At 42.2% G+C, this 15530-nt stretch overlaps 1 protein-coding gene across 3 annotated transcripts in view; it reads left to right on the top strand.

Moving 5' to 3' along the window:
- Window positions 1-14004, top strand: part of vaspb (vasodilator stimulated phosphoprotein b) — a 30050-nt gene extending 16046 nt beyond the window's left edge. Inside the window, exons 2-14 of one of the 3 annotated variants that reach the window (XM_033631837.2) lie at window positions 587-758; window positions 4635-4815; window positions 6389-6455; window positions 7911-8023; window positions 9266-9513; window positions 9790-9914; window positions 10145-10196; window positions 10352-10379; window positions 10495-10534; window positions 10758-10814; window positions 11381-11459; window positions 12378-12435; window positions 12534-14004. In XM_033631837.2, coding sequence (XP_033487728.1) covers window positions 587-758; window positions 4635-4815; window positions 6389-6455; window positions 7911-8023; window positions 9266-9513; window positions 9790-9914; window positions 10145-10196; window positions 10352-10379; window positions 10495-10534; window positions 10758-10814; window positions 11381-11459; window positions 12378-12435; window positions 12534-12568 — 1255 coding nt within the window. In that variant the 3' untranslated portion in view covers window positions 12569-14004. Of the gene's footprint in view, window positions 1-586; window positions 759-4634; window positions 4816-6388; window positions 6456-7910; window positions 8024-9265; window positions 9514-9786; window positions 9915-10144; window positions 10197-10351; window positions 10380-10494; window positions 10535-10757; window positions 10815-11380; window positions 11460-12377; window positions 12436-12533 lie in introns of all 3 variants that reach the window. The other 2 variants (XM_033631836.2, XM_033631838.2) reach the window with 2 other exon arrangements.
- Window positions 14005-15530: the final 1526 nt, after the last annotated feature.

Below are 15530 nucleotides of genomic sequence, written 5' to 3'. Positions count from 1 at the left end.
TGGGAGAAAGACAGAGAACCCGTGGAGAACACAGCAGGGCCCCAGCCAGCTGGTGGATTTGATTTCGGCAACCTATTGCTGTGAAGCGCCAGTGCTAACCACTGCGGCACCATGCCACCACAATAATAACAGACTGACTCAAATAGAGTACCGGTGCTGTGTTTACCTCCACGTTGCAGGAGAATTGGTGAGCAAGTGTGGGCAGGGTTGTGCGGAGAGTGTGAGAGAGGAGAGATGCAAACTGGCATGGCATTACAGGTTATGTAATGCAGCATTAAACTATATCTTTATAAACTGTATTCTCTCTTAGTCTTAATCTTGTTTCAAAATATATTGATTAATATACCTGAAAAAGTCGCCATATCGCCCACCCCTTCTTAATACGTATAATGAGATTCGTCTCATACTGTTTTGTCTTTAATATGAAGCTTGGTTGCCACTTGCCAGTACCTTTATTGAAAGTATAACTGCATCCCAAGTGAGATTTTTCACTTGTGACCCTCATACTTTCAAAACTAAACTCACATTAATGTTCGATCTTAATTAGACCTAATGTTCTCTTTCTGTCTTCCTCTCCATCTTCCAGTGAGTCGAGTATTTGCCAGGCTCGGGCCACTGTGATGATCTATGACGATGGCAACAAGAAGTGGATGCCGGCAGGGGCTGGACCCCAGTCCTTCAGCAGAGTCCAGATCTATCACAACCCCACCAACAATGCCTTCAGGGTAGTGGGACGCAAGATGCAGACGGACCAGCAGGTACGTTACACCTACCAGCTTTTGGGCTCACTGTGCGTCTGACAAACATTGTATGTTTGGGGCATGTGTATATGACTTTGCCTCTGAAAATATGAGTGTATGTATTTGTGTGTGTGTGTGTGTGTGTGTGTGTGTGTGTGTGTGTGTGTGTGTGTGTGTCATGTGGCTCGTGGTCTCCAGGAAGTACCTAAGGGTGTATGACTAAGAATGTATGTGCGAGACAGTCTATCTTTGTATGTGCCCATTCATTCACATTATCACCATCTATCTGCTGTCCTACATTATAGCCGGGTGACTATAGAGAACATTTACTGTATATGATATGATCATTTTATAAGCAGTACCTAAGACGGCCTTATTGTCAGTTGCTCAGTGATTTTATAGCTGGTTTTAAGTGCATTCATTTTGTCAATTATTTACTTGTCATATATGACAGCCTGGACTGTGTTCCAGCAAGACATTTAGTGTAAGCACAGCTAGCATTAGTCTCAAATAACTGGTGACCTACTGAAGGATTACACCAGTTCACAGTTTCAGCAGAGGCAAAGAGTTCATCACCCCGACTGATTTATTTCATTTAATTTGATCGTAAATCTTAACATATGAGAGTGACAGTGGCTCAGATTTATTTATAGATTTATTGCTGAAGTCTCTGAAGTCTGAAGTCACTTGCTTATCTGGTCAGCAGCCGCAGTCACTGTCTGTGCTTTTGTTCTTTGGTAATGAGAGAACATTGAGAACACTTCTGCAAATGCTTGAGAGGAAGCCGGAAAACAATACCAAGCTCACCGATGAGTTTGTGTTTTGATTGTGTACAACTTGCTGTGATAATTTCAAGTGTTAGTCATTTGTAACGTTGCTGTTATTTGCAGCCAAAATTATGTATTAAATATAATAAAAAATGTCTGCATTCAGCCAAAACCTGCCTTCTGGTCATCTAAAGGTTCTGTATGCCAGTGGTTCCCAATAAGCCACAGGGTCCAGATTTCTCCTTAGTCATTAGTTCAAGGTCCACAAAGGTTAATCTATTCAGCGTCATAAGCCCCTTTTACACTGCCAGATTTTCAGCGAATATTGGGCCATTTTGCCGGCAAGCTGCGAGCGTTTAGACACACAGAGCCGGACTGGCGAGTTGATCTGATACTGACATATTGGCAGAACCTTTTTGGTTTAAAAAGAATGAGGCGGCCTTCCACCACGGAAGGGGCTTTTGATGAGTTGTGGGAGGAGCTGTTGATGACGCCGCACGTGCGACCCACTGGAGGTGGATAAACGGGAAACAGCTGATAGCAGGAATGAGCAGCTAGTAGCAAGAGGGAAACGCAAACCTGACAGAAACTGTAAAGATGAGCAACTGGGGAGACAAGGAATTGCACGCCCTCCTTGTCCTTGCAAACGAAGAAGCCATTAACCGTCAATTGAAGGGGACGGTGAAGGACGGGCCGACTTATGAGAGAATTGCCGAAGGACTGACCAGCCACGGCTTCCCTCCCGTGTCACTGTTTACGTCACACGCTGAGCTACACGTTTTGTTACTTGCTCACGCCCCCCATTGCCCCGAAAAAGGCGCATTCTGTATGAACAAAAGTAGGCAGACGACAGTAGTGGCGTCACGAGCAGAGAAATCATGGTCCCTCTGTGTTAGTTGAAATTCAAGCTTCTTTGGGTCCGTCCCAAGTCTCTTAAATTACTGCTAGTTATCTTACCTAGCCGACTTTGCTAGCTGTTTAGCCCCTCCCACCTAGGAAAAAATGTGAGGAGCTAGCGCTAGGAGCGATGAGCGAGCATTGTTGGTTTAAGAGACATGAGACGTCCTTTCCACTGTAGCGTCACGTGAAGCAACGTCCATTCCTGATGATGGCGGCACAGCTGGATCTGCTGCATAACGGAGCCAGCGTTTGGCGTACATCCCAAGTCACATTATATTCGCTGATCAAAGCCGTAAGCCGACAGTCTGCTGAACAGCGCAACGGGTTGTGAATGAAATAAACTTAATTACAACATGACAGTCTTGCACGAAATATCATTAACGTTACTCTTTGTAGTCACGTAGGCATGTGAATAACAGCGTTTCATTGTAAAGAATGCATGTAACGGGTACACTTGCGCTGTTTCTCCGCCATCTCGTTCGTATTTACGTATTTATACGTCATGGCAATGAGCTGAAAAACTCTTCCGGATAGGAAGCTCTCGACCATCCTAGCTCGTAGCTGCTTAAAGCTAGTATCCCACTGGCTAGCTCATGGCTGCTGCTTTCCACTGAGCTCATACATTGGTTACTGCTGATATCATGGATGGCATCATTGTGGACGAATAGCACCCACCCTCCAGTACCTTCCTAGTTAACACCGTTAGCTCTGTCAGCACTGTGGCAGTTGTTTGGTGCTGTTTATGGAGCCACCTCCATGTTGAGAGCCATGTGCAGATGACTCATGTTCTGAATTTAGCGTAGAGTCCCTTATTATAAGCCCAGTTTATTAAGTATTTTAATTTTATTATGGTACTGGTCTGTGTAAAACTAATTGCATGTATCAAGAAGGGTTATTAGGGATGGTTGTTGTAAATTAAATCCTCTTGTAACACCATTTTTAGAAAGAAAATACATGGCTACCAAGACATTTTAAATTTAGTTAGTTACTAAGCCTTGAATTAGCCATGATGTCAAGCATGCATGTGTCATATGTTTGGCTTTGTCCTTATTTTTATAACTATTGCCTAACCTGGCAGGGGATACACATTAACACACTCAGGTTTTCTTGGAACATGTAGTGTTCATTTTGGGCATGACGTTGGCAAAATGGGAAGGCACACTGTCCTTCAAACCTGAAAATCAACAGGCACTTTGGAAAAGCAGACAAAGAGGGTTTTTATTGTTGTTATCAGCAGATTATGACTCACCAGATAAAGGTGGGCAGATTCCAAGTTAAAGAAGCTGTGTAAACTGAGTTTGGGTGGGTCTATTCTTGACAACGCCCCTGCTCTCCCCTGCTGCCTCGGTGTCTCTCTCCTTCTTTAAACATTCAGGACTCCAAAGTGTTCCCCAGAGACAGGTCTTAAAGTGGATGATGTTTCCTGAGACAGTTAGCGTGTTCAACCATTTCCTGTGACAATTTAGGAAGAAGCCTGATACCCAATAAGGACTCTATATTTGTGTCTGATGGAGACATGCAACTTGGTTTAAGATGGTGCTGGATAAGAGCACAGAGAGGATAGAGTGGTGGTTATTTTAAGTGGAACCATGGTATTAAGGTTTTTCTACAGGCTTTTCTTTCCCTTAAAGATATAAAAGTGCCTCCTAATTTTTAATGTTTCATCTTGCAGTTGGTCCCTCTTGCCTTTTGACAGGATTGAGGAGAGTTTAGGAACACCACTGTCTGCAGTGGCAGCTGAATTCGCTACTCTCCCTTTATAGTGCATGTTGCCCGCTATGATATTCACCCTGACAGGGTCTCCTCTCCTCCTCTCTGCTCTGTGGAATCCAGTGGCTGTTAAACAAATAGTGAAATGGCGCGTCAGCACATTCAGGCAACGCTCAAACCCAGAGCATTTTTTCCCTCCTGGTTAATAGGCGTCACGCCACCTGCTGGGTGGAATATAAACCAGGATAATCCAACAAAAATAAAGCGGACACTATAATTTCAAGCAGACGAAGGGATGTGGGTTTGTTGGGTTGTCTTAACCGTTTTTCCAGTTTTCTAGGGAGGGTTACAGCTTCCAGAAATGACCCTTTATTTGTCTTGTCCTTGTACCTGTTTAAGGCGTTTATTTTAGATGCCATTTGTTTGAATACAGACAAAAGCCACTAAGTATTTATTTGGCTCAGCGTTGCTACCAAAAGGATCCTTGTCTTGATCATGCCTACTCTTTCCTCCCCAGGTGGTTATAAACTGTCCAATCGTGAGAGGTCTTAAGTATAATCAGGCAACACCCAATTTCCACCAGTGGCGAGATGCCCGGCAGGTGTGGGGGCTCAACTTTGGCAGCAAGGAGGATGCTGCTCTATTTGCCAGTGGCATGGCTCACGCTCTGGAGGTGCTCAACTCTATGGCAGACGCAGGTAAATGAGTTCTCACTAGACTCCCAGTTCCATCAGCAGCTGTAGCTATTTGATATTTGATCAAATCTTCAGATTATGAACTTTAGGACTAAATGATCGTCTCCTATTTTCAAAATATTCGACAACAAAGAGCAACATTTTAATGTTGTTGGTATGACTGACAGATGTGAACAAATTATTGTGTTTTGTGGCAACTTCAAAGCTCTGAAATAGCAAACAACCAGGAGTGGAAACGTATTGTATATCTTTTATTATGTCGTCAAAACTGTTTGGTCGAGATTAACAGAGACTAGTTTTCATCCATAATCCTGTTGATATTCTGTCATACTCCTTGTCTCAGCTATTGGAAGCTTACTCCAATATTTTATGCAGAATTTACACTTTTTTTCTCTTTGTGCAAAAATGTGATAATAACTGGTCAATTTTTTTACTAACAGTTCTTTTTCTTAAGGAGCAGTGTGTAGGATTTAGTGGCAGCTAGCAGTGACGATTGGAGATTGCAACCATCTGAAATTTCTCCCACGTGCCAAGTGTGAACTCCCCATTAGAAATTCCCTAGTGTTCATACTTCAGGAGGTTTTTATGAAGAGCTGAATTATCCGGAGAGGTCTCTTCCTCTCCAAAACCAACGGACCGGGTGATTAAAACCAGTAAAAACACAAATAAAGCAATTCACGTTTCAAATCAGTGTTTTTCTGAAGCTGTTCAGCTCACTACAGATGGGCCACCAGCCCAGCATCTGCTAATTTGTGCTCACCTTTTTTCTCTGATAACTTAAGGTCCAGATGTTTGGGAGCTATTTACCGGGAGCCAAATTATCCACAGAGGTCTCTTCCATTCCAAAATAAATGGATCTGTTAATTTAAACTGGTGAAACAGCTGAATAAAGCAGTTTACCATTAAAAATCAGTGTTTTTCCGACACTGTTTGGCTCATCGCGGAGTGGCTGCTAACTACTGTGGCCGACGCGAAAAACACGTATGGCCTATCTAGGACCTGTCTGTGTAGTTATAAATGGCTCATTCTAAGAAAACGAGAACACAGCGATTCTTATTTTCAAGCGATTATACACTAAAGAAAACATACTCATTATATCATATCCCATTCCTGCTGATATATCCCCCTAAATCCTGCACACTGGACCTTTAAGTTTCCATAGTTAATCGGTTTTATTCGCAGTCTTTGTTTCTGTTTTTTTTCTTCTTCTTCTTCTTTTTTTATATCAATTCTTTGCTTATCTTATGCTGTTGAACCATGAACAAAACAGAATAAATGCCATGCCAAACCTAGTTCGCTTGAAGCCCATAAAATGCCTTAAAGATACACCACCCTTTTTGTTCCCTCTGTCACATCATGGTTGTCTTTACCGTCCTCGGACTTTGCCCACTCTACAACATGGGTAGAGAAGGTGTGTACACAAGCACGTAAACAACTGATTACAGTTCAGACGGTCATAAAATACAAATCATAAATTGTTCAAGCGCATATAAACCATTCATAGCAATGTCTTATCTCATGTTCCATAAACCTTTTCACTTATATTAAGAATGTTTTCTACGTTGTATTCTGGCAGGCTATGCAACCCTCCCACGCCCGGTGACAAATGGACCTACTCCAGAAGAGCTTGAACAACAGCGGAGGTACCTTCAGGCTTCCTCTAAATGGAACCCATCTCTGTTTTACTGTGTTACATTTTATTGGAAATGCTCTTGAATTTCCTCTGGGCCTGATTCAGCAAAAAAACAAACAAACAAAAAAATCAAAGTAATGCATCCAGCTGATAACTCTGGCAACATTGCCAGGTTTTTTCTGGGTCCGCAGGCTGGATGGTTTTACCATGTGGACAAGTTGGGTGTCCTGTGATGCCATGTGAAGTCCTAACAGAAGCAAACTATCCTTTGGGTTTAGTTGCATAACAATCAATAGCAAGTCAAGCTGTCTTGGCTCTGCGGTAGTCCTGTTGGCATGGGTGTACACACACGCATATGTAGAGGATTTGATGGCATTAGCCTGTCAGTGCTAAACCCTCCGTCAGCCCCTGTAGGTTAAAGGTTAAAAAGACAGCAAGGCAGACACCTCTCACATTAGCCCCACCTTCTCTCCATCCATCTATCCATTTCTCCCGCGAGACCCTTTGTGGTGCCACCATGCACGCCTAGGCATTAACCTTTTAATCTCATTTAGACTAAAAGGTAATGTGTTGCACAGTAGGGGAGTCTTTGTGATTGGCTGTAGGGACTGTCTGTCAAGTTTCTAGCCGCCCCAGTGGCTGGTGAGATACTGTAGCTTAGAGAGCCTTTAAAAGCTTTAAAATCCAGCATGGTCGCTGGTGTTGGTGGATATAATTTGCATTTATGCCTTCAGGTCTGATAAACATAAATTCATAATATCCACCAGTATCAAATAGTCGTAATAAAAATGTATAAGAAAAATATATGGACGTCATCTCCCCTCCCCCTGTCCTGGGCACTCAGCCTAAGTGGATCAGCTGTGCTTTAAATCACAGCGACTCTCACTTTGTGTGTTTGATTGTGTGCTTGTGTGTGGACCTGTGCATTTTTGAGTGGGTGTATGTGTACATTGTATGTGTGCTGCTCTGTATGCAGCTGTTGTGAGTGGCAGATGTGATGAGGGCGAGGGGAGGGAGCAGTGGTGAACTGAGGCAGCTGGAATTAGGCCACCATGTCCAGCTGTGGACTTTCAGTGGTAGGCTAATCAGGAGCTATGAAATCCACCTTTTTATTCTTTTACCAACGCCGGTATATTGAATACAAATCCTGATTAAAGCTCTCCACACCAGTGCCAAGTACTATAATTAGAGAGAGGTGTTTGGAAACAATGGATGTTGCATAAATAATCAAATAATCTGCAGGACATTTACACATTAATTGGGAGTGGCTGAAAGCTGGCACTGCCCATCATGCCCCTGTGCTCTCTTACTCTCTGATTTATCTCACATTTAGCCCGTCTAATCCCAACACCCACATTAAACATAATAACTAACGGCTGCATTTAGCTGTCCTGTTCTTCCACTGATTTATTTGGAGCATGTTTACATATATTTGTCACTGACAGATGTGTTTGTTTGTTTGTAGGTTGGAGCAGCAGAGGCTGGAACAGCAGGAACGGGAGCGACAGGAGAGAGAAAGACAGGAGCGGGAGCGGCAGGAAAGAGAGCGACTGGAGAGAGAAAGACAAGCTGCTGCAGGTCAGGAAACACCTGGGCCGGTCATGAGTGAACACAGCCAACACTATTTCTTAAGGCCCCCACAAACCATGATAACATCCATGTTACATTGCTAACTGGGCGAGACAGGTAAAATCAAGTCAGTCAGACTGTGTGACACCAGCTTTGAGGGATGTCAGATGGAGTAAAAGTCAAGTGATGCATAGTGCTGCAAAGTAAATAAATGAAAAGGCAAGCTGAGTTACATTATCAGCAATGAAGAACAAGCTTTAATAGAGTTTTTACTTTATTTTAAAATGTAGGACTGGGACTTTTCAGACCCCCTTAGCAACGTCATTGCTGAAAAGCAACCTGCAGCAAATTAAGTGACTTATCAGACCATCACGGAGAAAGCAGGAAGTATATTCAAATACATCATATTATAATTCATTCCCATGTATGTTGCTCAGAGTAATCGCAGCCCATGGCTCCTCTGCCAACAGCACAGTCTCTCTCCTGTGTCAGTCAGTAGTTGTAGGAAGCTCTCGCACTGTACTTTGGAAGCGTGAGAATGCTCTCATAACATTCACCTGTTGTTTGAGGATCTAATTCTAATCATTGAATCCAGTCTAATTCATTGAAGTCGTAAAATGCTTCCATTATCCCAAATGAATGCACGATGATGTCTCTAACATGCAAATAAGTAGATGACATCCCCTTGTGTGTTTTAGTGACGTTTGGAACTAGTAGCTACTTTCATTGGAAAAAAGTTGTCAGTTTTTGTGCAAAAAAACAAAAGTATTGGCTTAACAGGTACAACAGTGATAGAAACGGGGCAAAGAAAATCCAAGGACAGACATTTCTAAATAGAAATCTAGAAATAAATAAATAAAACTCTATGGTAATAGTAAGGGTGGAATGCAAAATTAACAAATAATGAATAGTTTGATATTAAGAAGTCTAGCTTTGGTAGCAGGGACGCAGAGGAGGGATCACTGATGTCACTGGCAGTAAGAGGAGGTTGTTACTGGGGTGAGGATATGACCGTGTGTGAAGTAAATTGGTGTTGATGTTTGTGAATTGGGTCCAACATCACAAGATCATGTTTCGATGCCCAAAGCTCTAAATTGTAGTTTAAGATGTCACCATCTTTCTCCCCAGATTGACAGCCACTCTGGAGCATTTATTGACATGACAGTGCACATGCATTACAGTGACAGTGGCAAATTGTTATTGTTAAATAATTTTGAGAATGGTTACTGATGGTCCCTCTGTGTTTTTTAGTCCCTATTCCTCCAGCTCCGCCACTGGCCCCTGGAGGCCCTGCTCCTCCACCGGCCCCTCCTCCACCCCCTGGTCCTCCCCCAGGTCCCGGCATCCCTCCCCCGCCAGGACCACCTCCCTCAGGACCTCCGCCGGCCCCGCCCCTGCCTGCTGCAGGAGGAGGTGGTGGCAGTGGAGGAGGAGGGGGACTAGCAGGAGGAGGCTTGGCAGCTGCCTTAGCAGGAGCTAAACTCCGCAAAGTATCCAAGGTGAGTAAATAAATAACAAAACATTTTAATAGACCTGTGGATTTTGACAGTCCTGTTACTTTGTAGCTGCTTTTGAAGGCAAAGTAAAATTGAATCCATTATTTGCTTCACTAATAATGCAGATGGACCTCTGCTGCTGTATTGATCCAGTCTTAGAATTGTTCCTGCTTGAATCGCTATGATACCTGCATCCATTAGTGTTTATTGAGTGATCATGCCTACACAAATGTCTGATGAACTCCACTGTATCTTTTTGCTATTTGCTGCCCTCAGCAGGAGGAGGGAGGCTCTGCAGCTCCAACAGGCAGAGCTGACTCCAGCCGCAGCAGCAACTCCTCTATTGGAGGAGGAGGAGGAGGAGGAGATTTAATGGGTGAAATGAGTGCCATCTTAGCACGAAGGTGGGTGACATCACAAGTCTGAAGTCAGATAGACTATTCAATGCCCACACTCAATTAATCAATTAGGATTACTATATTTTAGGTTTCATATGGAATAGTTTATGTCTCAATTTATGCCCTTTTGCCTTTGATTTATAATCCTAATTATAGTGTGGTATATATTTTATGACTACTCGAAAATTCCCAGCCTGTTTAAGCTTACAACTTAAAGAGATTCCTCTTTCCATCAGGAGAAAAGCTGCAGACACTGGAGAGAAGCCACCTGCGAAGACACAAGAGAATGTAAGGGTCTACTTTTGTCACATCATTTTTTTAATCCTGCAACACAAATGTGTTTTCATATGTGGCCCAACACTGTAGGTGATGGATAGTTATAAAATAGAAGCAGGTTGCTGATGACTCACTCTCAACACAAGGTTTTGGTCTTTTCTTCACAGGATGATTCAGAGCCTCAAGGTCAAAGCGGTGAGCACTGAACACTTTTATCTGTTGCATGCCACCTACCTTCATTCTGATATTAATTTTACGTAATATTCAAAGCGAACATCAACATTATGTGTTTGTACATTTTCCTCCTCAGACACTCTGAGAAGACCTTGGGAGAAATCGTCTATGATCAGGTAATTCACGATTTAGTCATATCCACGTTGCCATCGTCAGTAAGTCTGAGACCCCCAGGTGTTTGGTGTCACATGTTTGAACTCACCCTAAGAGTAGCTCTCCATCAGTGTGTGTGTTTGTGTGAACATGTGTGTCTTTATTTGCCTGTGGAGAAGCCTGCTATTGTGCGTGAATGTCTTTCATTTCCATTCTAAGAGGAGGGTGTGTGTGTCTCACTAACAGGAATAACTCCATCCCCAAGAGCATGGACTCCACCCCCTCATTGTCCCAAGGTCACAGGTATACATGCTGTCCCGTTCACTCATGACCTTAGTTCCCCTTGCTCTTCTTTTCTCTTCAGGTTAGCGCAGCACCACTGCAACCTGACTACTGGGGTAGCTTTTTTTTTTTTATTTCTTTTTTTTTTCTTTTACAGTTGATAGCACCATCCCTGGTACACCCAAGGGACTTGTAGGTGTACCAGCTGAGCGCTTTACCTTCTGAAAACTGAGTAATAATAAGCCTGAGAGTGTGATGAATGCTTATTTTTACATTGACTTCTGAGCGCTGGTGTCCATGTTGTCCTCTCGCTGTAAATTTTACATCTGCTTTATATCGGTGGCATCCTGGTTGATATCAGTTCAGAAAGGTAATGAGCTCGGACAGGCTAAGCATCATGGCATCTTTGGGTGTGTGGACATTTCTGCAACTCTACTCTCTATTCCTTCATCCCTCTGATACTCCTACTGGTGATATGCTCAACTGACGGCTGGCCTGTCAACGCAGCGCCTTGGACCTTTTTGTCTTTTTCTGAAACACAAACATAATTATTTGTCTGTATTTGTCTGTCTCTTGTCTTCTTACAGGCCGAAGCCTGCAGGTGGCAACAGCAACAGTAATGATGCAGGCGGAGCGGATGACTCAGATTTAGAGAAAATGAAACAGGTGAATTTCTTATCACTCACCAAAAGAGCTGAACGTGAATGAGGGAGATTACATGCACTTACAGTCAGCTTTCTCTCCAGTAAGCTGATTTGATGAACCTTTAAACTGCGCAGTCACTCTGCTGCTCCGACACAGACACACACCATAAAAGCAAAACGGACAGACGCAGTGTGTTCTTCACAGTAAAGTTAAAATAAGAACACCATGCCTCCAAAATAAGGTTGGTGTGGGGGAGAAATCATATTACAGACCCACTGTATATATGGATTTAGGGTAACCAGGTTACTTAGGTGCATGTAAACGCATTCTCTGATTATATACGGCTGTCGCAGTGAAGGAATTCTCCTGGTGTTGATTAAAGATGGCTCAAAGGCACAATATGTGATATTAACACCTTTTTTTTTTTTTTTTTTTGTCGTTGTTTTTACAAATGACCTCATTTATCCTGACTTGAGTACTACACAATAAGCTTTATTGTTCGGCTAATATTACATATATTGTTGCTTTAAAATGACAAAGATAACGGGCAGAACACAAAAGGGCCCAATAAGGGGCCTAGCGTTTTCTTCAGCTGGTTGCTATGATAAGAATATCCATAGAAGTAAAAATGTCTGCTCTGGATGAAGGAAAGGCTGAAGCTCCTAGGAAGAGAGGACGCACCCGCTGGTCCGTGCAGCTCTCACCCATGAATAGACGGTTGGCACCTAAAAAATAGGCTGGCCTCATGGGGTAAAAAAAATAAACTGTGAACGCAGTGGTTGTGGCAGTTGCTTGCCATCCCCTGGAGTTGGCTTGTCAATAGCACAGTATTGCAATATTACGGTTATTGCGTCAGCACTATGATTAACTGCATAACTTGGTAGTTTCTCAACTACCGTGACATGACTGACAGTCTGTTTGTCAATCAATATTCTGCAGGAGATCCTGGAGGAGGTGCGAAAAGAACTACAAAAAGTCAAGGATGAAATTATTGGAGGTGAGATTACTTTGTGCTCTCTTTAAAGAAAAATCTTTTTGTTTCAATCTACATTATTCCAGGTACTTTATCCTTGTCTTTCTTCTTTTCCTCCACAGCCTTTATTCAGGAGCTACAAAAGAGAAGCACATAGTTCTGCTGAGTGTCAGGTGTAACGGAGGGATGTGATAGATGGAGGTGGTTGAGGACCGCTGGGACCTCTCCTCCAATGTGCCCTCCCATGTAGCCCAGGGATTTCTCTTTCTCCTACACATTTTCTCTTTTCTCTCTCTCTTACACAGACACGCGTGAGCTTACTTGCTTACGTGTACATCATGCATATTCACTTCATTTAAATGGTAACCCAGGGAACCTCCTCACGTCGCCATCCGGCACTTTTGATGATCACTCACTAATATTGCGGCAGTGATCCCATCTATTCCATCTCTCCCCCTGTTCATTCATCCCGTCCCCTTGTGTCCTCTATGCGTTCTGTCCATTTGAACCAAATCAGAACACATAGCTACAGCCACAGTTGCTCTTCCAATATGTCATCATGTACACTCATCATAACCCTCTTTTGTGCAGAAATCCTGCTACTTGTGTCTTCTCCCTTCTGCTATCAGATGCACCATTTACTGATAGAGCAGTCTTCAGTATTCAGGGACAATGTATTAGTCATGTTTTTACTGTAATAGCAAGATGCTGGCATGCTGGGATCCGTTTTCTCTCCTTCTCAGTTGGCAAACAATTGTTCAACCTCAAACACTGCTACAGATAGTTCAGGTCAGACATCTGGTAGTAGGTTCTTGTCTCTAATGGTAGTTGGAGGTGGAAAAACATTAATCGAGGATGGATCAGAGAGCCCAGCTCCCTGACTACTGCAGGTTCTCTCCGTCAAGTGGACTTTCAGTTCCCAGCAATGGCTAAGAACTAAAACAGCACAACACAAGCCTTCACTGCTGCAAGATAGAGAAGTTTAAGAGGAAGAGAAGACAAGCAAAGGGAATCTGATGGACAAGCTGAGTGCTGTGAAAGAGGAGTGTGTTGTAGTTTTATGATGAGTGAGAAGTCTTTTCTCTTTGCATTGCACTTGTTCCAGAGGAAGTGTGTCTGTGTACTACACTGCCTTGACAGACTATTCCCTCACTCAAAATGAGATATTTGTTGGCCAGTGCAGTGGTCCTTCACTGTGCTTCTGCTAGTTATTTTCTTCCATTCTAGCTATGTTTTCTAACTTTGAAACATGAAAAATGGCCATGATGAGGTCAATTAATTTGGCCATGACCAACTGCCTTGAGAATAAATATATAAATATATATATATAAGGAAAAATATATATTTGTTTTGAGGGAAAATGTTAGCAAAAAAATGAAATGGTGTTTCTATTTTAATTGAAATGACTGGTGAATGGGGATTTTGTTTTCCTTTTTTTCAATGATTGTTTTCTTATGAAATGTTATTTTGGGTTTACTGTTTCTTTTTTCTAATAGAGTCTAGGCTTTTTACACTGAAATATTAAGAAAACAGCTTAGAGACACTGGATTAGAAATGCCTTTATAGTCGAATACAGCTGCTTCTTGAAATGCATTACTTTGTCTTGAGTCATTTTTTTGCATCTTGTAAGATTTCTTTGAATTCAGACTAAGGAAATTTTATAACTAAAAATTAACTTTGGGCTGTATTGCACAAACGTCCTTACACTTAATAATGTATGAATAAAATATTTATCTCCAAAGATCTTTGCCATATTAGATGAACAATTTCAGCTGTGTGCTTCATGGCTGAATTCGAGCTTTGAGACAGTAAAGATGGGCAGATTGACTGTATCTTCACCACGGTAAAGGGATAGTTAAGATTTTTTTGAAGTGGGATTGTACGAGGTATTTATCCATAAACCGTGTAGTAAATGTATATCAGTATGCCCCGAGTTTGGAGAACGGGCAGGCGTGCTGAAATGGAAGCTAAGCAATGTATTGCTGTCGATAGGGGTCAGTCTGAAAATGTATTTTGGCCACATCAGTTTAAGTGTACGCTATAATGAGAGCATTTTCACCACTTAAACTTTCCATTGGACGACCCATTCAAATGGGGAAGCTGTTAACGGCTTCAGATCTACATCTATGTTCTCGTCAAAGCCACCAGACTGTTGAGAAAGACTAATTTTGGTGTTTAAAAGGGTTATTTCAGACTCAACAGTCACAATGACGAAAACTAACTGAAAAAAATCAGTAGCAGTTTAAGTGTATTCTATATTGACAGTATTTTTACTGCTTTACTTTTACACCAGGCAGCGACTTCCAATGGGGAACTGAAGCCATTATATTGCTTTGATTAATGTTAAGGAAAAACGGCAATTTAACATCGCTGAACACAGGAACTGCTGGTCTGCCGCTGTCTCGATCAGTTATTTTATTTAAACTTTGTCATTTAAAAGGGTTATTTCAAATTCACCAAAGTCACACAATGACCAGCAGCTCCTGTGTTCAGCGATATTAAACGGCTGTTTTCCTCAGTGGAGCCCGACATTAATGAAAAAGTGTCCTGTTGGAAACTGTTTGGTGGAAAAGTAAAGCAGTGAAAATACTGTCAATATAGCATACACTTAAACTTATGTTTTTTTTAGGTGGCTAAAATGTTTTTTGCTGACCCCATCCACTGCAGTGCATTGCTTTGATTTTGTGTTAGTAGTCCTGTCTGCTTCTCCTTCAAAATAAGACTAAAAAATTCCAAAGCATCACTTTAAGTTGGACATTTTAATAGCATGGTTTTACTACTTTTAACCAATTGCTTGCATGTATTTTCCAAACTAATATTTTCCTTAAAGGGTTAATGGTTGGATTTAAGCTTTAACAATATGCTGTCATGATTTTAACAAATGTGGTTTACTTGTTTGGCACGGAACTGACGTGTCGGTACATGGGCGATTCGTGAGTGGGTTATATTGAGAATAGATTACAATGTGTTTAGCTGCTGAGAGTAGAAACACAATGAGTGTGTTATTTTGCTGAACATTTTAAAATTGATGATACCGATCCCTAACACAGGTCCAGAGCCAGTGTCCTTCCAGAGCTCCCTAGATGCTTCCGGATTGAGAAGGCTCTGAGCCGTTTCCG

Source organism: Epinephelus lanceolatus, chromosome 4 (assembly GCF_041903045.1).
Source record: "Epinephelus lanceolatus isolate andai-2023 chromosome 4, ASM4190304v1, whole genome shotgun sequence".
In the NCBI taxonomy this organism is placed as follows: Eukaryota; Metazoa; Chordata; class Actinopteri; order Perciformes; family Serranidae; genus Epinephelus; species Epinephelus lanceolatus.
Note: the sequence above shows the minus strand (reverse complement) of the source record. Positions and strands in the feature narration are given on the sequence as shown.